At 38.3% G+C, this 22620-nt stretch overlaps 3 protein-coding genes across 6 annotated transcripts; all 3 read right to left on the bottom strand.

The window, feature by feature from the left end:
* Positions 1-572: 572 nt before the first annotated feature.
* Positions 573-5066, bottom strand: LOC124862751 (elongin-B). Its single transcript, XM_047356854.1, has 4 exons — positions 4919-5066; positions 3233-3367; positions 1830-1938; positions 573-1694 (listed from the first exon to the last, which is right to left on the bottom strand). The coding sequence occupies exons 1-4, from the start codon at positions 4919-4921 to the stop codon at positions 1582-1584; spliced, it is 360 nt and encodes a 119-aa protein (XP_047212810.1). The 5' UTR covers positions 4922-5066; the 3' UTR covers positions 573-1581.
* Positions 5067-6660: 1594 nt separating this feature from the next.
* On the bottom strand, positions 6661-15420 carry LOC124862750. Of its 4 annotated transcripts, none has more exons than XM_047356850.1 (13): positions 15262-15420; positions 14583-14651; positions 13782-13983; positions 13623-13655; positions 13359-13477; positions 11293-11401; positions 11089-11121; positions 10978-11010; positions 10648-10881; positions 9184-9287; positions 7419-7584; positions 7277-7327; positions 6661-7114 (listed from the first exon to the last, which is right to left on the bottom strand). In XM_047356850.1, the coding sequence occupies exons 1-13, from the start codon at positions 15324-15326 to the stop codon at positions 7106-7108; spliced, it is 1227 nt and encodes a 408-aa protein (XP_047212806.1). In that variant the 5' UTR covers positions 15327-15420; the 3' UTR covers positions 6661-7105. The 4 variants fall into 4 exon arrangements, with proteins under 4 accessions (XP_047212806.1, XP_047212808.1, XP_047212807.1 ...); XM_047356852.1 differs by having other exon boundaries at positions 10648-10777; positions 10978-11006; XM_047356851.1 differs by lacking the exon at positions 14583-14651.
* A 1628-nt stretch (positions 15421-17048) lies between these two features.
* Positions 17049-22310, bottom strand: LOC124863017 (RUS family member 1-like). Its single transcript, XM_047357250.1, has 14 exons — positions 21989-22310; positions 21829-21906; positions 21646-21760; positions 21511-21556; positions 21402-21434; positions 21210-21315; positions 19575-19676; positions 18283-18353; positions 18016-18200; positions 17874-17931; positions 17733-17797; positions 17515-17652; positions 17369-17434; positions 17049-17294 (listed from the first exon to the last, which is right to left on the bottom strand). The coding sequence occupies exons 1-14, from the start codon at positions 22136-22138 to the stop codon at positions 17209-17211; spliced, it is 1299 nt and encodes a 432-aa protein (XP_047213206.1). The 5' UTR covers positions 22139-22310; the 3' UTR covers positions 17049-17208.
* Between the last annotated feature and the right edge of the window lie 310 nt (positions 22311-22620).

The raw sequence follows: 22620 nt of genomic DNA, 5'->3' as shown, positions 1-22620 counted from the left end.
TGTTTCAAAATGCCGCTCAGTAAGAAATGTCTTTACTTTAGCCAGCTGCCTCAAATGGAAAAAAACTGGACTCAACTACTGCTCTGTTTTGATTTTCTAACTTTAGTTCAGCATCCACTTTGACCCCTAGGTTAGTTGGAGTTGACCTGATGTACTAGGCCAGGGAACCATTATCTACATGGGGGATCTCCGTGGAGCTTCCAAAGACCATCACCTCAGTCTTTTTCTCACCAACCACCCAAACTTTTATAACAGAGGGTTGAGAGTTGGGAGTCCTTCATCTTAAGTGGAACATTTTGTTGGATGAGCACTCCTAAATTATACATTTTGGTGCACCTATCCCCTATGTCTGCATTACCTTTATTGTCTATTATTGGCTGCAAGAAGGTTCTGGGTTCAAGTTCTACATGCATTAACTTGACAGTCTAGATAAAGATATGTTAATGTTTTGATCAACTCTGCACCGGTTTGGGGTGACGGGAGCTATGAAGGATTGATTACCCAGTCTGATCATTTTTCAGCTCCGTTTATCCAGTGCTCAATGCAAATCAAAATACCACAGTGCACAGAGGTGAAAAACAATTGTTTTAATGTTACATCAGTTACAAGTGTAACTCTAGTTATGTCCACCTGTTTAACACCCTGAATTTGCAAACATGCTTAAACAAAGCGTTAAACTTTCATTCCACATCTCAGAGGTCAGATTACTCTTTCCTTTAGGTAAAAAAAAACCACTATGATTTCAATTTTCTTTGACCAGGAGTTTCACGTCCATTTAAACAAACATGTTGGCTCTAAACTTAGGGGGAACTAACAGAAACTGCAGCAATGAGTGATTTAATGCATCATTAAAATGTTAAAAACCACAATCTCCAAAATTTCATGGACTACAGTCCGATGTGAGACAGAAATGTTCTTCAGTCCTCCATCAACACATGGGTTCAGTTTCAGTATCTGCTGATGAAAATATTAACTACTGATCGGTCAGAGTAATAAAAACCAGTGGATCTCTTTTTATTTTAGAGTATTGTTCAGAAGTTTTTGAAATACAAACGGTAACTTAGAAATTCATACACTCCCATTTATGAATGCAACACATATCCAGGCAAAAGACAAAAACAAAATATCGATCCTACTTATAGTAAATAAAGAAACACACAAACACAAAAAGCCAAAAAAAAAAAAAAAAAGCCAGCAAAACAAAGACCACAAGCAAGGCAGACCTAACCTTAGTCCAAATAAAGACTAGAATTCATTAAATAAGAGGTCCGTTTCTTGGTTTCAGCCGTCACTAATCCCATGGATGGCTGACAGTGTTGTGACATGTCCATCAGGTTTCTCTGCAGGGTATCTTGTGAAAAATATATGTTTTATTTAACATGCCCTCATTAACTTCAAGACAAATAAACTACTTTAAAGTCCCCTCAAATTTAAGGGAAATCTAATTATTTATGCCTCGCTTGAAAATTGTTGTCAGCATAGGAAAATGTCATTCACCGAGGCATCACTTCCCCACCCTGTCCCCCTACGCCCTCCCTTCGAACCCCTTTCTGTGGACTTCTTGTTTTATGGCTCCGTCCTTCACTGTACTGCCTGCTCGTTGGCTGTGCTTCCAGAATCCTGAGGCTTCATCACGTCAGGAAGTTCTGGGGGAGTGGAGAAGGACTCGATCCTCAGCGGCTCAAATGAATCATCTGGCAGACGAACGAAGACGTAAGAAAATCATGAGGATTAATGTCATCAGATGAACCTATAGAGTCTGGGCTCTGAGTGAAAATGAACAAGTATTGTTTCAGATCTGAGAGAGAGAGAGAGAGAGAACATCTTACCGCTGAGACGAAAAGCTAATCCCACTGTGGCTGGAGCCTGAGGTCGGGCTGTTTGATTTGTGAAGCCACAATTTCCAAGAGTCTGACTGTCGTTAAGCAGCACATCGTCCTGGAAGGACATGAGAGCAGACAGAACCTGTAAATTTCCTGGTTGTTACTAACAAAACTATGAACTAATCCAGAGTTAATAAAAACTGCAAAAACTGTCAGGAGGGAAAGCTTTCTCAGAAAGGAAAATGGGTGGAGATTTAAAAAAAACAAACTATCAGCCTATTTATTGATAAATTATTGGCAAATTCAAATATAAATCAACGGCAGTGGTGCATTCTTCAAAGACTTTAAAAGAGAAACTTGACAGACGTTAAATGAAGCTGAAGTTGTGTTTCTTCAAGCTGAACACTTACGGTAAAAACAACCCAGATTGTTCCTTTTTTTTATTTTTAAAACATCTGCATGCTTCCCATTTCTCGTTATTGCTTTCTTGCGAGTTAATAAAACCGGACCTGTCTCTAGACATCTGCTTTTGTAACTGACATCATTGTTTTTTTTCATTTCCACAGCAATATTTGCACCATGGCCACGCACTTTCATCAGTTACTTTAGTAATTAGTAACTAATTAGTAATTAGTAACTATTTGGGAAAATAGCCTATATGCAAACTGAATCGCAACAAAGCATTTACTGAGTGTCAACATTGAAACCCAGGTCAATGCCATAAATATACATATAATTTGTTAGAATTTGAGTGTTTTGGTTCTCATCCTAGTCTTAAATGAGGGTGAAACAAAAAAACTGCATCATTATAAAGGAACAGAACAGCTGTAAAATATTCTGGTCTATCACACTTTTAGTCATACAAAAGTATCAAACTTTTAGCATGAGATTTAATCTGAAAGTTATATGTATGGCTTACTAAAACAGGGACCAGCTTGTTTATTTATATAAATATATCTTGTCAGTTTCAGGGTAATGTCATTGAAGGACACTTACAGTTGAGTCCAAAATGATTCACACCACTTGCAGATTTACATGTAACATTATCCTCATTCATCTGAGAAGTTTGTTTCTGATATGAAATAAGACATCTCTCAAAAGATAACAATAAAAAGGAGCATTAATTTGGGAAAAAATAACTGATTTTTATTTGTATGTTATAAAATTTAATTGGCGTTACAGCAATCAAACCCTTTTTTTAAATGCTGACTAAGTTATCAGATTCGAACCAGGGCTCTGGCTAGACTACTTACTTCTAGTCAGAACAAACATGTTGGTAAAACTAAAAGATTACTTTAAACCCTATTCTGCCAACCTGCTAAGAGTTGCCTATCCATACTGATGGTCAATTGTTTATTATTTCACATCAACAGATGTAAAAAAAAAGTATCTCAGGAAGAATATTTCACCTTGTAAAGCCTTTGATCCTCAGGTGGCCTCTTTAAAATGCCTTCGACAATGCGCTTTAGTTCATAGACTGTGGTGGACTCTTTGGCATCCGTAAAGATGGTTGTCTTGTGGCGTCGGATCATTAAAAACACATCCTAAAATGAAGCAAAGTAAAGCGGAAATGAGACACTTTATGTAAAATTACATGTCTGTTGATCCAGATCTGGAGTTGAGTTGATTTTGATTAAAGAACAGGAATTTCCTTATATGTCATTTATTTACTCTGGAAATTCTCAAAAAATTTTCAGATTTCAAAAAATGATAAATGGGTAAGATTTAAATTCATTTAGTAAAATTCTCAAGGTTTTAGACTTCTTATTGCTACACCAAGCTGTGTATCCAATGGGAAGATTGAAGACAAATGTTGTTTTTGACAAACACTCAAGTTACTACTTAGAATATACTAAGAATGAAAAGAAACCTGGACAAGATTATTATATAATGAACAGCTACTCATAAAAATACAGGTTATAATCTGAAAAAGTTTTAATTTAGGTGTCAAAAGACAAAATCATTTTTTCAGGCATTTACACCACCTTTGATCAGGGTCAACTTGGAAAAGAGGTTCTCAGAATCTTTGACCCACAACTGCTCCAATCTGGACCAGATTACTCTACATTGATTAGACATCCTTTAAAAGTCGATCTAAAAATCTGCAAAATATGTTTGTTTTTTGTTTTTTTATGTAATTCAATGCTTCTGTGAGAATGTAGACATCTTAAGTCATTGCTAACTTTAAAACCTCAAAGTCACCTCTTGACCAAATTGTTCTACACTGATCACAGATTGGTATGGTCTGCAAAAGGGTTATGCATTGAAATCTTATTTTGTGCTTCCAAAAAGACAGAAAAATATTTCACAAGTTCCAAACTGTGTTTCAGAGAATCTATAATCAATGGTGAATATTTCAGTCCGGGTTCACATGTCAAAAACTGTACTTTTTGGAATAATTGTTCAGTCTGAAATGATTCGGTTCAGGTATGACAGATTTAAGTAAGTTGAACTGAACCAGAGCAAATCAAAGATTGTCCATAGTTTATTAAATATCCCTATATAAAAGAGGATCGGCGCCTCGGCTAGTTTTACCATGACTAAAGAGTTTAGTTGTTAGCATAAGCAAGTCGTTTATCTAAATGGTAGTCTTATACCATCCTAAACTACCAGTTAATAAAACATATATATTGTTTGGACTCTTCTAGAGTTATATAATCACTCAGAAAAAGATTCTGAGAACCTCTTCAACATAAATAGCCGTTTGGGTTAGCCGAGCAGCTTAGCTTCCCCGTCCTAATTTAGCAGAAACGTTTAAGGTGTCCATCTTGTTTAACTAGACACTATATGTACAACGTGGTTAAACCATCTGTTCATGGGCAGAACAAACTGTCGTTGAGTTTACTTTAAATTAGAGAACTATAAACAGCTCCGTCCTGGTGGTGTGTTGACGTTATTTAGCGGAAGCTAGCCGCTGTTAGCACGGGTTAGCTTAACAAAGACAACAGCTTTTAGATGGAGGCTCAGAGCCAAAAGTGGTTAACGGCCACAGACAAAGCGGGCCGTTAACCACTCCGAGAATGGTTTGATGACAAAAACAAGTACGGTTTAGCGAATTTAACGGGCGTCACACAGAGTCTGTTATCCTCACTCACCATTTCTTGCGGTTGCCTGCACACTAAAAAAAAAAAAAAAAAAAAACTCCACTGCACGACAACCGTGACGTCACAGGCGGGCGCAGCTTCGGGTGTAGTACCACAGTCTACCAGCAGACGGCAGTGTTATTGAAGGTAAAAATATAGGCTCCTTGCTGACGTCATTCCTCCTTAACTAATTGACATCCATATTACTAACATTTTTTTCAAGAACGGGGAGTTGGTTAGGGAAAACCAAGATTTAATTAAAAATAGTTTAGGCAATATCCGATGTTCACACATTCATGTTACACATATCCACAGAATATGTTTTATGAATGAACATTTCTAGTATTCATATTCATTCAGTATTTCAGATACCTACATAGTAGCTGTTGAAAATGATGGTGTATATTAACATTGAATCCAGAAGCCTTAATATATTTTAAGGAAATATTAAGTGATATACCGGGGCAGCTCAATGTAAGGAAAACGTGACATTGCAGTGATATTGTTGAATATTGTAATGGCGAAATTGACTGAGATAAACTCACATCCTTCTGTAGTTTTCTCCTTAATATCATTCAGTGCTCACGACTCTCTGAACTCTGTGATCTTGGTCACTAAGGTCTAGGTGCAGGCAACCAGATTGCTGAGTATAATACTGGTAAGCAGAATTTGAATGCACACCAATACAAATATAACAGGCTACCAAATACTGTATCCACAGTTCTTTGCAACTGCAATATAGCACCATTGCAATGACCATGTATTGTGCAGCTATATGATAAACTTACGCTTAGTACTACATAATTGTGAAATGGATGGAAATGATAGATGCGTTTCCCATTTTGTTTCATAAATAAAAGTTTAAAAAGTGTGGTGTGCCTCTGTATTCAGGCGCCCTCAGTCAATACTTTTTGAATCGCCTTTTTTTACTAATAGGTTTTGAGTTTTTTGATGTATGTCTCTACCAGCACACCTAGAGACTGAATTTTTTACCAATCTTTTTTGGAAAATGGCTTCAGCTCAGTTAGATTGGATAGGGAGGTTTCCCAAAGAAATATTTAAGCTTTGACAGATTCTCAATTGAATTTAGATCTGGACTTTGACTGGAGACATAATTATGCTTTTATCTAAACTATTACCATGTAATTCTGGCTGTATTTTGACTGGAAGAGGAACTTAAAATCCAGTCTCAAGTCTTTTGCAGCTTTTTTCAGCATTTCCCTGTATTTAACTTCATTCCTCTTCCTATCGAGTTTGACCTTCCTCCCTGTCCCTGCTGAAGAAAAGCATGCCCACAGGTTGACGCTACCACCACCATGCTTCATTACTAGCATGATGAGTTCAGGGTGATATTTAGTGTTAGACCTCCACTGCAGATTGAGTTTGCAGTCTAATTTTGGTTTTATCCAACCAGAGCACCTTTCTCCACATGTTTGGTGTGATTCCTGTGTGGCTTGTGGCAATCTGAAACTACTTTTCAGAAAAAAAAAAAACAACATTTTATCAGAAAACCAAGTGTCCTTTTCCTTCCACTTCACAATTATAAACTTCTATTTGTTGGTCTGTCACATAAAATACCAATAAAATAAACAGACGTTTGTAAATGTAACGCAACAGTATATATCTAGGCACTGTAATAAAGTCATACATCGAAAGGTTGATAACTGGATCTCCCTAATGATGTTTTTATAAGGTGTTACACTATTTCAGTTATTCATATTTAAAATAAAAATGAGAAAAACTTCTGTCAGCTCTTGAATTGGATTTTCCTAATTTTAATAACAGCAGAGCAGTTATCTAATTATATCTCATATGACCACATATTTAGTCCAGATAAGAAAAAAATATTTTGGGCTGTTAGATGAAAAAGTCACAGGATGCTGCATGGAGCTGTGGACTGAGGCACTCTGTGATTTGGGTTTGTGTTCCACAAATGCTACCAGTTTGGAGTCTAGGGAGATGACTTTAGACTCTGCGAAGTGACCTTTAAAACATTCAGTTTGCGGGCATTTTCCCGTACTAATGTCCAGAAATAACATCCAGACAGAAGGGAACGTCTTGGTAGATCCTCAAGTTTTTCATCCACATCTGCAGTTTCTGTCCAGCTAATAAAGTCTCATCCAGATCAATCCATCAGGAATGTGACGACGTTCCACAGGAACCCCATTCCTGTTCCTGGTTTGGAAAAGAGTCCGTGATTCAAATGACCTGAAAACAAAGGTTAGAAAAAGTTAAGTTTGACGCCACAGTTAGAAAACCTTAAATCATTCAATGAATCTTTCAGATTTGGATTTTAAACTTCATTTATGTAAATGAAGATGTGCAAAATAACAATTACATTAAATTAAGAAACTTTAACAAAAAACGTACCAACTTCGATCTAACCACAAAGGCACTGTCTTGGATCTTGGAGTTAACATACTAAGTAAACAGAAAGATAAAAATAAATTGAGATATTATCAAACATTAAATGAAATAAAGGTATAATCAAGCTGAAATGTTCATAACTTACATCCAGTCCTCTGGGGGATTGAATTGGCTCTAGTCCTTTAGAACACAGCAAAGAAAAGGGCCTCTCTTTAGTTGCTAAATGCGGTTTGAAGCAAAGACTAAAAACCTTTGCAGGCAAGTAAAGATCCCAATCAGCTGAATGCTCCTCCGTTAGATCACCGACCATCCTGTTAGGGGCGTAAAAAAGTTAAGATATTAAAAAGTTGGCACAGGTAACCAGAATAATGAACTGCTGAACTGTCTAAGTGTGGAAAAAAGGTTTCAATGGGAAAATCATCAGTGGAAACCAGGCATGAAATTCCAAAATTGAACTCAATGACAAAGGAGAACCCTATAACATCTGTACGGGTATTGGACTCTTTAGAACACCGTGTCATTCCAACACACGTCTAAACGACTGGCATCAACTGGACTGCAGGTTCATCTTTGCTTGCTGAGGCACCACTAATGCCAAGGCTGATATGAGGACGTTTGGAATCATGCTGAGAGGTTTTGGAGCTGCAGGGGTGCTCCTGAGGACCTCTATTGACTCTGTGGTGGTTTCAGCCCTCTTCTATGGTGTAGTATGTTGGAGCAGCACCTTTTCTACAGCTAAGAGGAAGCGGCTGGATAAGCTCACCAGGAAGGTCAGCGGTGTACTATGATGCCACCTCGATCCAGTGCAGGTGGTGGCAGACAGACAGAAGAACTCTGACAAAAATAACGATCTTGGAAAATGTTCCTCACTCCATGAATGAAGCTGTTGCAGAACTGGAGAGCTCCTTCTGTGGCAGACAGCTGCATCCTAGGTGCTCAAAGGAGCATTATCCCAGGTCCTTCCTGCTGTTAGACTTTAGAACCATCACTGCTCCCAACAAAGTCAAAAAGCTGTTTACATCCCTGCGGCTACTTGCAGTTTGTACGCAGTTTGTAAATGTTTTAAATGATCCTATTCACACATTTCTTTGAATCTGAGTATGTCATTTTTAATAGCTGTATGTTTTTTTTGTTCTTATGCTGTAAATTTGCCCTTACTGTGCTGTCTTATTTCTTATTTGTTGTTTATAAATTTGTACCTTGAGTGAATCTGCATGCTTCTATTTGTCTGTAGCTTTGCTGCTCATTCCCCCAATGAGGGACAATAAATGTATTTTTCCTGTAAACAATGGGACAGGTAATAAAGTCTGGAAATGTATATATTGTATATTTTTCCATATTTATCCAGACTTGAAAATATAGGCAAATCAAAGGCTGTGTAGGAAGTCCAATAATTCCTACACATGCATGAATGTGGTGTGTGCATATGGAGGGGGCGAGAAGACCAACTCTGGCAATGTTGTGGAGATGCACATCAGTCTTGGGGCCTGACCTTTGATAGTGACTCAGTGACCTCCTGTGTTTCCATGTCTCACAGCACTCTGGTGCAGCCAACTGACCATGTGACTGATTAGCACAGATATTAACCCTTAACCCAGTGCCAATGTGCTGGATCTAGAGGCCCAGTTAGAGCAGCTTTGGGAATACTTGCGTCATTTAAGGATAATTCATATTAAGGATAATATGACTGTATGTATGGCTTCAATCTGCGCTAAAGGGGTTGGACACCCAACTGACTGATCTCATACTCTAATCATTGCAACACAGTGACCTAACCTCTGACTTCATGCTGTTTCATTTCATTTCCACCATTCCATCAGGGTGCTTAACGTCTTTTTAATGAACAGTAACCTATGAAGCAGATATCGGCAAACCTATTGTGCAAGTTTCAAAGCACATGTTAAACAGACCTGTCAATCAGCTGGGTTGTGGTCAAATCCACATTGCCGGTCTGCTGATGATAAACCACAAGAGCAATGATGTCCTTTAGGTGATCTTTCAGATCTCGATTAATCTGGTAAAGGTCAAACAAGACATAGATGTGAGAAAACACCTTAATAAACCAATATAATATCAGATTATAGTAAATACCTGCACCACAGATAAACTAGGCCACCTAAAGAATAAAATACAGGCACATATAAGCAATACTCTTATTGAAACGTAATTTAATTAATCTGACGTGAAAAGGGGATCACGAGAGAGAGAGATTAATTACACAGAGTAGCATATTTCAAATAATTTTGATGATGACCAATAAATAAAATCTTTTAACACAAAAATCTCTATTTTATGCCATATTATGGTCTGCACAATCATGGGGGAAGACCACTGACATGACAATGTAGGGTCACTGACTCCCTCCACAAGGAAGGTAAGCCACAAAAGGTCAAGGCTGAAGAATCTGGCTGTATGCAGACATACCAATGAAAAGTTGAGAGGAAGGAAAGAAATTGTAGAAAAAGGTGCAAAAGCAACTGGGATTACTGCCTTCAGGGAATTTTGAAGCAAAGCCTATTCCAAGAGTTTGGGGGAGATTCACAAGAAGTGAACTGCAGCTGGAGTTGGGCTACAGCTGTCACATTTCTTGTTTTTTAGTCACCCCTGAACCAGAGACAACTTCATAGGTGTGTAGGCCAGAAGGAGGAGGACTGGACTCTTTCTCAGTGGTTCAGTCTTCTTTTAAGATGAAAGTTAATTTTGCATTTCATGTTGAAATCAAAGTCCTAGGGTCTTAGGTGCTAGGTGAGCCTGGATGTCTTGTGGGAAAATTTACAGCACTTCATTTCACTTACAGATTTTATTTTCCAGTGGGACGTTGTACCTTTCCACACTCCCAAAAGTACCAACACCTGCTTTAATGACCATGGTATCACTGTGCTTGATTGCTCTGACCTAAACTTCTAGAGAATGTATGGAGTATTGTTAAAAGGAAGCTGAGGGACACCAGACCCAACAGTGCAGACAAGCTGAAATCCACTATTAAAGCAAACTGGGCTTTCTTGAACACCTCAGCAGAACCACAGGTTGCTATGCTGCATTGATTTGGTAATTCATGCAAAAAGAGCCCCGATCATGTGGTGAGTTTATAAATTGTATTCCATTGGTCTCATGTAATATTCAAATTTTCAGAGAAACTGAATTAAAAATAGGTTTTCAATAGCAGCACACCATACTCATTAAAATTAACCAAAAAAAACATGCTTGAAGTAAACTACTGAGTTTTACTTTATGAATTTAATCACCCGAAAGGTACTAACATTTCAAAGATAATCTAATTTATTGAGATGCACATGTACATCTTAAGTCTTTCTTTAATGACTCCTCCTGCTCCATACTGCAGTATCAGCAGTCTGATTACAACATGAACTCACTCTGTGGACTATGTCATGAGGCAACCTGGAGAGGATTCTCAGCGGATACCCGAAGTGTGCGATGATGTCAGCGATGTTCTTCGCCACATCGGAAGGGAGGCAGGACTTCATGGGAACAGCCTCCACCCACCTGGAGTAAAAGTCTGTCAATGTTAAAATGTACCTGTGTCCATTCATCGTCTGGGGCAGCGGCCCCCTGATGTCTAATCCCAGCCACTGCCACGGCTCTTTCACCTGGAACCATAACATGGCACCATGTAGTGTCAGGAGTTACTTTTGTTTGCTTGTATTTTCTGTCCAGCTTTTAAGTAATTATAAATCTGACCATACCTCAATAACATCGTCAGAGTGTTCACAGTCTGCCTGAAGAAATAATAGAGATTTTAAAAAATACTTATAGATAAAAACTTATTTTATTTTGAAATATTTCCAGCTACTTACACTGAAATCTCCATCTGGAGCCCACAGGATATTCTGTTGATCCGTGTGAAAGAAACATTTTCACATCGATAGAAACAAAAAATCACTTAGGTGATAATACAGGAATTATACCCATTATCGTTTCATCAATATTATTAAAGAAGATAAAAATGCATCCCTACACTTGTTAGATAACCAGGCTTTAATACTGCTAACCCTGCCTACCTGTGGTACGCAGTAATTTCCATGAAAGAAATGTGGAAATGAGTCGATCTTCCTCAGCCTCTCATCAACTATGATCCTCCATTTTTCAACATGTTTCTGGTCTTTATCTCTGATTATAAACACAGAAAAGGTCAAGCACATTAAACAGGTAAAAATCCAAATACTCACCAAAGTAAGAAACAGCAGGACAGAAAAACTAATGTAGGAAAAAACAGTGCCACTGATTCACTGAAATTACGCTACAAACAAATTAGAGAAAAAAGGCAAGAAATGAAGTGACCTCTCGGAAGAGACATCAGAAAAAAATCAATTAAAAACTCTTTATTGTCGCCAGAGGGGAATCTTGGCACTACAAGGTGGTCTAGAGCTAAGACAATGCAAGGAAAATATTAAAACACCCGGTATATTAAAGCAGGAAAAGTGTGAACATTCCCAGTGTGTGATTAGTGTCATGCCATGACCTTTGAGTCCAGGGTCAGTCTCTGGGTGAAAGCCCATTGGTGTCTTGTTTACAGCTGATATCAGACTGGTGCCTTCTCTGCCATAATGAGGGCACAGCTCCAGTGTTTTAGCGAGAAAAAGGACCTAAGATGAATGGCAATGCTGAGTCCCGTTTTGTTCCCGCCCTCACCGGTGGTTCAAGACCAAAAAAAAAAGAGCCTAGATGCTAAAATGAGCTTCCTGTTGATTGTCCAGACTTTCCTTACTTAAGGTGAGGAGCTCGAAGTGTAGCCGCTCCTCTTCTGTATCAAAATTGGTCTATCTGTGTGGTCTGCCAAGAAAATATCCCCTACACCTTGACACCACCACCAGCCTAAGTGTTGACACAAGGCAGGATGGATCTATGCTTTTATTGTTGTTTACTCCAAATTCTGACCCTACCATCTGAAATGGAAACTCCTTGGACCAGGCAACATTTTTCCAAGCTATGTTTGTCCACCTTGGTGAGTCTGTGTGAACTCTAGCCTTCATTTCCTGCTCTACGCAGACAGGTGTGACACCTGGTGTGCTTCTCTGCTGTTGCAGTCCATCACTTTTTGGTGCGCCTAACTGCTGCTCTCTTGATACTGTTTTCAGGTCATTTGATGTAAACCTGAGAGCATGAAAATCCCGATACATCAGTAGTTTCTGAAATACCGGTCCAGCAACGTTTTTATTCTTGGTTTGAATTGAGGGAATTTTGGGTTCCCTGTCCGGATTTTCTGAGAAAATAGATGGATGATAAATGTTTTAACACATTACATTTATGGGTTTTTTAAAAATAGTCTAAATGTCTACATTTAGCTAATAGAGCAACGTAAATGTCTACATGATGTTGTTACTTACTGCTTTTAGTTGCCGTCTAGCTGTATGGACACTGTAATAAACAATGACTGAGTCTCATATGTCTGAAGCTGCTGCTGCCACTAATAATATGTACTTTGTTTTTCACCCCATAGATTGTGTGACTGGCTCAGAGACTATCTATTTTGCTGTGTTTCTCTCCCAAAGTGAAGCCACGAACATAGATACTTTTTTTTTCTACATGGAAAGTACTCCTGGACCAGTTCTTCGGTGATTTTAAAGAGTCCGCGCTGTCTTCTTAAACTCCCAGTGAAACACGGTTGCTTACACTGAGCTCTTCAGAACATGCTGTTAAAAGACAGTTGTTCCTTTCCACAGTCGCCACATGCATGCTCAGTATGACAGATTGCTGCAAAATCAACGACTTGATGCAATCAGCTGGGTTTCCTTAAATAGAAAACTTTGTATTATTATATTCTTGTACTTCAACTACTGTATTGTATTATAGGGTATGTACGTAAACCTAACTGACTAAATGACTGCATTCAATTGACAATATATCTGTATATTAAATGGATCTGTTGGTAAGAAGAGATTTGTTGCGAATTGGAAATATATAAATAAACCGAACTGAAATATCTTCTTGTTCTGTCTATCGGAAATATGAGAGAATGACAGCTTATTCTCTCTGTCTTCTGTATGCAAATGAATTAATTCACCTGGAAAGTTGATCCACTATTGATTTATTATAACACTGTTAGAAACATTAAAAAGTGACATACCCTGTATGCTGTTCCTCTCTCTGGTTGAGCTCTTTGATTTTAACACTGCTGTTTGTGGGGACAGGAGGAGATGTTGCAGAAGGAGTGGGCTCTTTCTCTGGGGTTTTAGCAGCAAGAGGCTGAATTCACAAAGAGAATCAAACAAAGGTCAACCAGATGTTAGTTTTAGCTGTCAGTTATTATTATGCAGTTACAGATCACATTTTGAGCAAAACATTTAGTTAGATAGTTGGAGAATTGATTAACTATTTGTTAACATCTCACCCTATGTTTCCTACGTCCTGGGCCATCAGAAGCCTGCGTGTAAAGTTATATAATTAGATTTTTTCAAAACGTAACAGTCTAAAATATATTTATATGAGTCCCTGTTCAATGCAGTTCAACCAGAAGATCTGATCTGACAGACGTTCAGTGCACACAAACCTTGTTTTTCTGCGGTTTGTCATGAGGTGAAAATATCGTGGGAACCGCGTCTTCTCGAAGTGTCACACACTTCCCTGCTCTGTCGATGTACTGTTCCTCGAAGTGATTAATGCACAGCACGGAGAAGCGAGTCGGAGCCCAATCTTTCCACTTCATGTTGGAGAGCCATTTTCTAAGTTTTCTGGGATTGTACAGCGGAAACCTGGAGTAACATGTAGGCCATTAGAACAACCTTAACTGTATAATGGTCCACTATATAAAATGACAGCACATAGTTAGGGAAAATTTGAGTAGATGCTTCCATTTTGATGATGCATAAAAAGCATGAAAAGTCCCCTGAGATGCTGGCCTGGTTAGTTGGATGCAAGTCAGTCACATTACTGCTGATTGAATATATTGTCCTTTCATTCAACATTGCTTGATATTACCTGGTCCCATGTGACTATTGAATAATGTGTAAATGTATTTTTTCTTTAAAAAAAAAGGGGGTAAAACTGTTAATAAAATTTTGGATCACACTTCATTTCATGAGACTTTCCTGTAGGCTGTTAAATAGGTCTTGGTCAATAGTTTCCAGGCTTTCTGAAGGTCTTTCCTTGGATCTTTAGCTGATTTGTCACTTATTTCTGTCCAGCTCCTTCATCTGATCATATTACACAGTGTGAAAATTACAGTTACACAAAATAGAAGTAAACAGTAAAAGTACCAGATCTAAAAAACTGTTTATATGAGATAAACAGCCTGTAAGTCGTCATCTTCAAGAGAAAGGAGAGAGGATACAGCCAAGATTTGACACGGGACCTGATTGATTGATTGATTGTTAGAGATGGTTGGATGAGGGTCATCTTCTCCAATGCACGATGCTTCAAACTACAGACCAAGCAATGCATACCAGAATGAGATTTCAATGCAAAATTAACACTTTATGAGAACATAAATAATATGCAACACGTTTTACATAATAAAGAAATAAATATTTGACGTGGCACTATTATAATTGTGTGAAACATTGTAGGGACACGGTCCAGCAGTGCATTGTGCAGTTAGGTAGGGAAACACTGAGAATGTGAAGCAGTCTGGTTTCTTTCTGTTCTGCTTCAGATGCTTTGCTTTTCAGCTAAATTCCATCTGCTGTACTTAATGTATTCCTGACTCACTCGCTGGTGCTAAAATAAAATTTTTTAGTCTGATAAACTGATTCTGTCGTTTATTTCATGCCTGTTTGTCTGGTTTCGAACTAAAAAGGATTTTCTGGAGACATTAACTACATAACTCAACTAAACTCCTCGTAAACTACAAGAAAACATGCATGTTGTCTTAATTCTACAGATTAAGATAACGTTGGAAAGACTACATTTGGAGCAAATTAATTAATGTTACGAACGATTGTATGTTAATCTTAATGGATTAACTACCTTTAGCAGCTAGCTACATGCTATTTGTTTATTCGTAATAAAACTCTCTTAAACTGAGAACTCACTTAAAGAACTTAACATCCGGGTCAGTTGAGTGGTCGCAGTTGTAGGCACACTTATACCTTCCCATTTATTACAGCATAGAGTTAATATTCAGATAAAACTTATAGTTTTCCTAATGCTAACAAATGAGAAACGAAAAAGTGTAAATTGGCAAGAACGTACACTCGACATCCGGTTTACATTTTCAAAATAAAAGCGATAACCGTCAGCAGCAAAAAGACAAAAAAACAAAATATTTACATATTCCTGAAAAAAACTACGACAAAAATCATGAGGAATTTATACTTTGAATTAAGCAATATCGTAGTTATTGTGTTTCTTGAATTCAGCTGGTTGCCTTTATTGTTGTAGCATTTTGGATGTTGTTAGCTTAACATGAAAACTTTACAGAAGGATGCTGTTGTTTCTTCCTCGTGTTCTATGCCTTGTATAATACTTTAACACTGCCATCTAGAGACTAAAAGATTTATTTTTCGTCTGCGCAGCAAACAAATAATTACACGCACTCTCGTTAATGATTTTTTTAGACCGTTCTTGTGTCGAGGTGGAATTTGCAACTGTAACAACATAAAAAAACAAAAATGTGCCCATACGTTTTATTGCTAATCAAGTTGCATTTCAATTATACAATTTTTTTGAAGTGATAAAACAAGCTTATCATCTAAGCAGAATTGTTTGAACAGTTTTTGGGGTTTTTTGGCGCAGACCCATTTTTTAAGCTTAGTTCAAAAGGTTTCAAGCGTTGGAAATGTGCTTTTAGAAATCAAATGTTAGCCTGTTTTATTTATTCCAAGAACAGTTTTAATGTTTCTCTTTTTTTAAACTATTTAACTGCTGATTCGAGGTGGAATTACAGAATTTGAAGGTCGACCTGCTTCATTACACCATCCACTCTGTGCAGTGCACCAGTACAATTGGCAGTGAAAGAGCCCCACAGCCTGATACTCACACCACTATGCTTGACAGTTGGTACATGTTTTTAAATGTGTTCTTTAGAAAATGTTAGTAGAGGCTAATAAGTTTAAAAGCCTCCTTTTAACTCCTACAAACATGCTTCTTCTGAACAAATAGCTCAAATGCTGTTTGATCTGAGACCAAAACGTTTCTCCAGAAGTCATTTGTTGAGATTGGCAGCATCTAATTTCAGTCAAACTTGGAAGTGTCAGTTTTGGAGTCAAGGACTCCTTGGGACCTTTGGAGATAAGCACCAGTTCCACTGTGGATATACAGGGATAAAGTGGGTTGAGAAAGTAGATGGATGGCTCCTTTCTTGGTCAGCACCTTCTCAGTCTATGGTGATGTCAAACCAGCTTCACCACAATGTTCTTCGCTGGTGTTCCTGCAGCTCCCAGTACATGGTAGGTTTGAGCCATGATGGTTCTTCAGGTCATTCCAGAACATCATGAACAACTGCTTTCATCAGTTTGGATCTTTTTTCAGACTTTGCTAAAGTTGTGACACATCTGAATAATTTCAATCATTCTTACAATAAAGAAGTTAGCTGCCTCTGTCTTTTCAAGTTCAAAGACCTCCAAGAACATTCTAGTTAAAAATTCAGCTGAATGTGTGTAAATATTTGAGACTTTGTGGATTAGAGAAAACCCACCGTGAATTCAAACTTGCGCATCCAGTTTTTTTGTTGTTTTTTTTAAAAATCACAGCTGTTCAGAAAGGTTAAGAAAATTAATTAAAAACCCTACATAAATATGGTACTCATGCACATGATTAGCTGGTTGCCGGGAATTGTACATATGTGTGTGAAGCCATGAAATAAATCACAAATCAATTGTTCAATTTTTAGTTTTTAATAACAAATTACCATTATACAAAAATATTTACCTTCTCCCACACTAATGACTCAAAGCTGTTATATTTTCATTTGGAAAGAATGATAAAACATGTAGAAATACAGCTGTTTAATTAACAAAAAAATAAGCTACAAAAGCAGCTCAGCTGTTTTTTGTTTTCCACTCCACTCTCCACTCATCCCAGTCCAGCAAAGTCCTTTTTGTGTCCCATCCTGCCGCTTTAACACCTAAATATTATAGATCTATTAACAAATCATGCTCATAATAAACCACAAGTTCAAACTTTTCTGTGCAAGCTCACCTTTGAGAAATGGAGAGAAATGTGCATCCAACAGCTTGTGACTCTCATGCACCATTTCCCACAAACCTTAAATTACAGAAAGAAATGCAATGTGAAGTATTTAAACACATTCTAATGCAAATGCAACACAGTAAAAGCTAACTCACGTTGCTGCGTTGGTTTCTGAGATGTTGGTACTGTGGCCGTTGGACAACCCAGCATGTTGCTGATACACACTGCCTGACACACTGCTCTGATTTCATCATGGACTGATGCTTCTGTCCCCAAACAAACACAAATACAATCTGCAAGGAACAAAACAGGATAATAAATTACTGGAAATTTAGTTAAACAAGGATCCATTCTGAGGAAGAAGGTAAAATACCATTTCTGACTCCCAACAGGAAGGGCATGTTGTTTTCTTTTAAAGCCAAATTCAGCTCCTCTGGGCTGCAAAACACACAAAGTGACTAAAAACTAGTCTGAGTTTTTAATGTGTGTGGTCAAGGTTGATATCTGTAGTCACCTCTGTGCAACATCCTGTAACCGAACTCCAAGTTTAATTTGTGAGGTGTTTCCAAACTCTGAAAAACACGTGAAATATTTTTCACACTACAAGAATCAGCTCCAAAAGCAAAAATAAAAACTTTTTTTATTTTTAAACACACGTAGGAATACGGGTTCTCTCTGATTTGCCTCAAGTGGACTCAGGAGTCGTCCGTCCTTCAGGTATTGCTGCCACACGATGGAAAGCCGCGCCTCGTTGAAGGTTTCCATAATGACCGAACGCACAGCCTTGTAGTTGGCGAAGAGGTGAAGGATGGTAAAGAGGAAGAACAGGGTAAGAGTCAGGCTAAAAGGCAAAAAAAAGGTAGTTATTTAACCTTTAAAAAGACACATAACGTGCAAATGTTGGCAGTAACAGCAGCACTTACACTGGATTATCAGTGACAAGAGGAATGAGTAAAAGGCTAACCAGCAGTCCAGCAAGATTCACTAAAGTCTCCTGGAGAAAACACGAGAAAAACAAACAGACTTATTTATAATGTTACTCTATCTATCTATCTATCTATCTATCTATCTATCTATCTATCTATCTATCTATCTATCTATCTATCTATCTATCTATCTATCTATCTATCTATCTATCTATCTATCTATCTATCTATCTATCTATCTATCTATCTATCTATCTATCTATCTATCTATCTATCTATCTATCTATCTATCTATCTATCTATCTATCTATCTATCTATCTATCTATCTATCTATCTATCTATCTATCTATCTATCCTGGAGAAGACTTGAGACTAGGGCAGAATGTTGAAACCATTAATCATTTTTCTTCCACTTCACAATTATGCGCTACTTCGTGTTAAGTAGTACAATAAAGTCCCAATAAAACACTTTGAGGTTTGTGCTTACAACATGATAAAATGTGATTTTATAAATACTTTCACAAGGCACTGTGAAGAAAGTATTTGCAAAGTGATTGAATTTAATATGTTATGTTCATTAACTTTTATTATTACAGTGCATCCAGAAAGTATTCACAGCACTGCACTTTTTCCACGTTTAGTTAGGCACCTCAGCTTAATTTTGAGCCTCATGGCAAAGGCTGTGAATACTTAGGTAAAATCAATTTCTTAGTTTTCCATTTGGAATAAATTTGTAAAAATCTCAACATCTTTCACATTATCATAATGGGGTATTGTGTGTAGAGTTTTGAGGAAACAGAGTAATTTGATACCATTTAGAATAAGGCTGAAACATAACTAAATGTGGAAAAGTACAGCGCTGTGAATACTTTCCAGACGCACTGCAGTTTTTAATTTTGAAATCACATTTGTGAATTCATCATATCAGAACAAATGTAGTCAACAGGACCACTCTTTACACAATGACTGGGAGGAGTGTCACTCATAGTCCTATCTGTCAGTCTGCCCCAGGGCAGCTGTGTCTACAACGTAGCCTACCGCTGTCACGGGGTGGATGACTGATTGTAGTGTAAAGTACTTTGGAGTCCTCGGACTTGATAAAGCCCTATACAAGTGTAGACAATTTTATCTATCTTTATGAAAAAGAATCAAAAGCCCTTCCAGCAATGAGGTCTCCTACCTTCACCTGCATTTATCACCTTCCCCTAAGTAAAAAAAAACTGGTTTGTTGTATGTTTATTTTCATCATATCTGATCATGATTCAGATTTTTCCAAAGCAGAGGTTACCTGACTGCCATCTTTGGCAGAGATATCCGCCATGTTATCCCTGCGAGCCTGATGAACAGTAAGTGCAGCTCTAGTCGCTCCTCCGGCGACGCCAACAATAGACTTGAGAAGACAAGAACAAGCAAACTCAATTCAGGAAGAAAGTTCTGTTTATGACTAATAGATTACACTTTCTCTATCTGTAAGTTCTGCATGTTTATCAGTACCAGCTTTTCATTTTACTTTGATGAGAACAAGTTATTTCTTGTGTCCCATTCATGGCAAAGATTCCAGGATTTAGAAGATTCCCAGTTTTCCCTGCCTAATGTCTTACAAAGTACCCAATCACAATGCATGAACTGTACATTTATTTCCATGTTGTGCTCCAGAAGGAAGTCCCTTTTTAATTTTATTGGTCAAGAAACATAAACGTATCCATAACTGATTCGGTGGGGATTTTTAAATACCTGCTGGGCTCAGGCATCCTGATGCATCCGAAGTAGAGTTACTGGTCTGAGTTAAAGCAGCAAGCTAATGTGGTAAACTAATTTATTTATTTCCCTTTAAAACCCGAGCTAAACTCAAAACCAGATATTATGAATTACACAACATACATGAACTGGAAATGATGAAGGACCACTGAGGGTTCTCTGATTAACTATTTTGTGGAAAAAGCCTCATTAGCCAGCTCCCAATGTCTCCCAGCCTCAAACAGATATAACAAAATAGCTTTAGTAGTACAAACTTCCAATATGAAGCCTATTCCTAGGCTCATAGTATATATTTGTATTTGTACTCGTCGTCTTTCGCTTTATCCGGGACCGGGTCGCAGGGGCAGCAGACTCAGCAGAGACTCCCAGACGTCACCTCCTCCAGCTCCTCCGGGGGGAGCCCAAGGCGTTCCCAGGCCAGCCGAGAGACATAGTCCCTCCAGCGTGTCCTGGGCCGTCCCCTGGGCCTCCTCCCGGTGGGACGTGCCTGGAACACCTCCCGAGGAAGGCGTCCAGGAGGCATCCGGTATAGATGCCCGAGCCACCTCAACTGGCTCCTCTCGATGTGGAGGAGCAGCGGCTCTACTCCGAGCCCCTCCCGAATGGCCGAGCTCCTCACCCTATCTCTAAGGGAGTGCCCGCCCACCTTATGGAGGAAGCACATTTCAGCCGCTTGTATCCGTGATCTCGTTCTTTCAGTCATGACCCAAAGTTCATGGCCATAGGTGAGGGTAGGAATGTAGACCGACCGGTAAATTGAGAGCTTCGCTTTTCAGCTCAGCTCTCTTCACCACAACGGACCGGCACAGAGCCCCCATTACTGCGGCAGCTGCACTGATCCGTCTGTCGATCTCCCGCTCCATTTTTCCCTCACTCGTGAACAAGACCCCGAGATACTTAAACTCCTCCACATGAGGCAGGAACTCCCCTCCAACCTGAAGAGGACAAGCTACATACGCATAACGCATAGTATATATTTTTAAGCCAAAATAATCAGTAATATCTTTCTGGAGAATAAAGAATAATAATAATACATTTTAAAGTGTGGCACAGGCTGAGCAAATCTAACCTGAAGCTTTACTCACTTGGATACCCGCACATCACAGAACAGCAAATTAAATTGATGCTTCACTGGCTTGAAATTAATACTTTTTTTTTTTTTTACCTTGAATATTCCTGCAGTGCAAACTATCAAAGTGAAGCCGGCCGGAAAGTGAGGAGCCAAGATTTCCATGAACATTGCAATGTCGTTAAGAACATCAGCAAAAAGCCTGGAAAGGAATTACAACACGAAACCATCACTACAATGAAATCTGTTATCAAATGGGAGCTTAGGTGCTTTAAGTTGGGTCTATACCTCCACTTTTTAGCCTCAGAGTCCAGTTTACTCCTGGAATGTAGGGAAGAAATTAAGTTAAAGCTCCAAAAACATTTGTTGAGCTGCAAAAGCACAAATCTTAACCTACCCTTTTCTCCAGGCAAAGAGGATTCTTCCCAACATGCCAGTTCCATCTGCAGATAAATGGTTTAATAAGACAGAAAGATAACATGAATAATGAATAATTAATATGACTTCTTAGTAATCTATGTTAAAGTTGCACCTCTTAATAACCAGGTAACTGTGGCTGCAGCTACAGTCGCCTCCTGGTTTCCAACTCCAACGCCTTTAAGGGAAGCCTGAGTGGCCAGAGTCCCAGACAGGGAACTGGAGAAAGCCTGGAATTACAGAAAGCTTCAGTCTGATAGCTCTGGATAATCTATGTGGTTGGAAATATTTACTTTACCTGAAGAGTATCCCAGAACTGGTACTGAAGGTAATCACTACTGACACTTTCTGGGTAGCCTTGAGGCAGAAAGACGCTCTGAAATCAACCGGAAGTCATCAGGATTTCAGTTAAAGTAAACTAAACGTAACAACACAATACATATATATTAGATGTTTACTTTAAAGAGTCCAACAATGTAGTCGCCTCCTGATCCAGCTTCACTCCCATCCCTCCTCCTCTCCAACACTCCATCATTTACTAAATACTTCCAAGCCTGACCACGGCCGTATCTTTCTGTGGCTAAAACCAAACCTGCGTTTTTATCCATGGCAGGTTTATAGGAGAGACCAGTTGGGAGTAGATACTACAATCTGTTAATGACTGGAATATATAACATTTAATGTGATTTCGGGAGGACACAGAGTATTTTTGGTTCATTGTCGACGTGTCATCCTCTCCTGCTTTGAGATCTTTTATGCTATTTCCGTGTTTACATCCGCCGTCTTTTCTCATTGGTGGGTCGGAGCAGGAAGGCGGGGCTTGAAAAAGCAAACTTGGCTGTTTCCTGCAGGAAAAGGAAAATACGTTTTGTGAAATCAGGTTTTATTTCAAGTTTTGTTTCATATGTTCCTGCTCTAATTTTACCCCTTACAATGATGGATTTATCCTTTATTTTTTAAAATTGATTGTGAAAGTAAAACTAAATGAATCTTGAACTAAATAAGCTTTTTAAAAGAAAACAAATGCACAAAATAAAAAGAAATAATGCATTTCTGTATTTTTCACTTCATGTTTTTTTCTTCTTTCATT

This window comes from Girardinichthys multiradiatus, chromosome X (assembly GCF_021462225.1).
Source record: "Girardinichthys multiradiatus isolate DD_20200921_A chromosome X, DD_fGirMul_XY1, whole genome shotgun sequence".
Lineage (NCBI taxonomy): Eukaryota > Metazoa > Chordata > Actinopteri > Cyprinodontiformes > Goodeidae > Girardinichthys > Girardinichthys multiradiatus.
The sequence above is the reverse complement of the archived record's forward strand: the minus strand, read 5'-3'. Positions and strand labels throughout refer to the sequence as shown.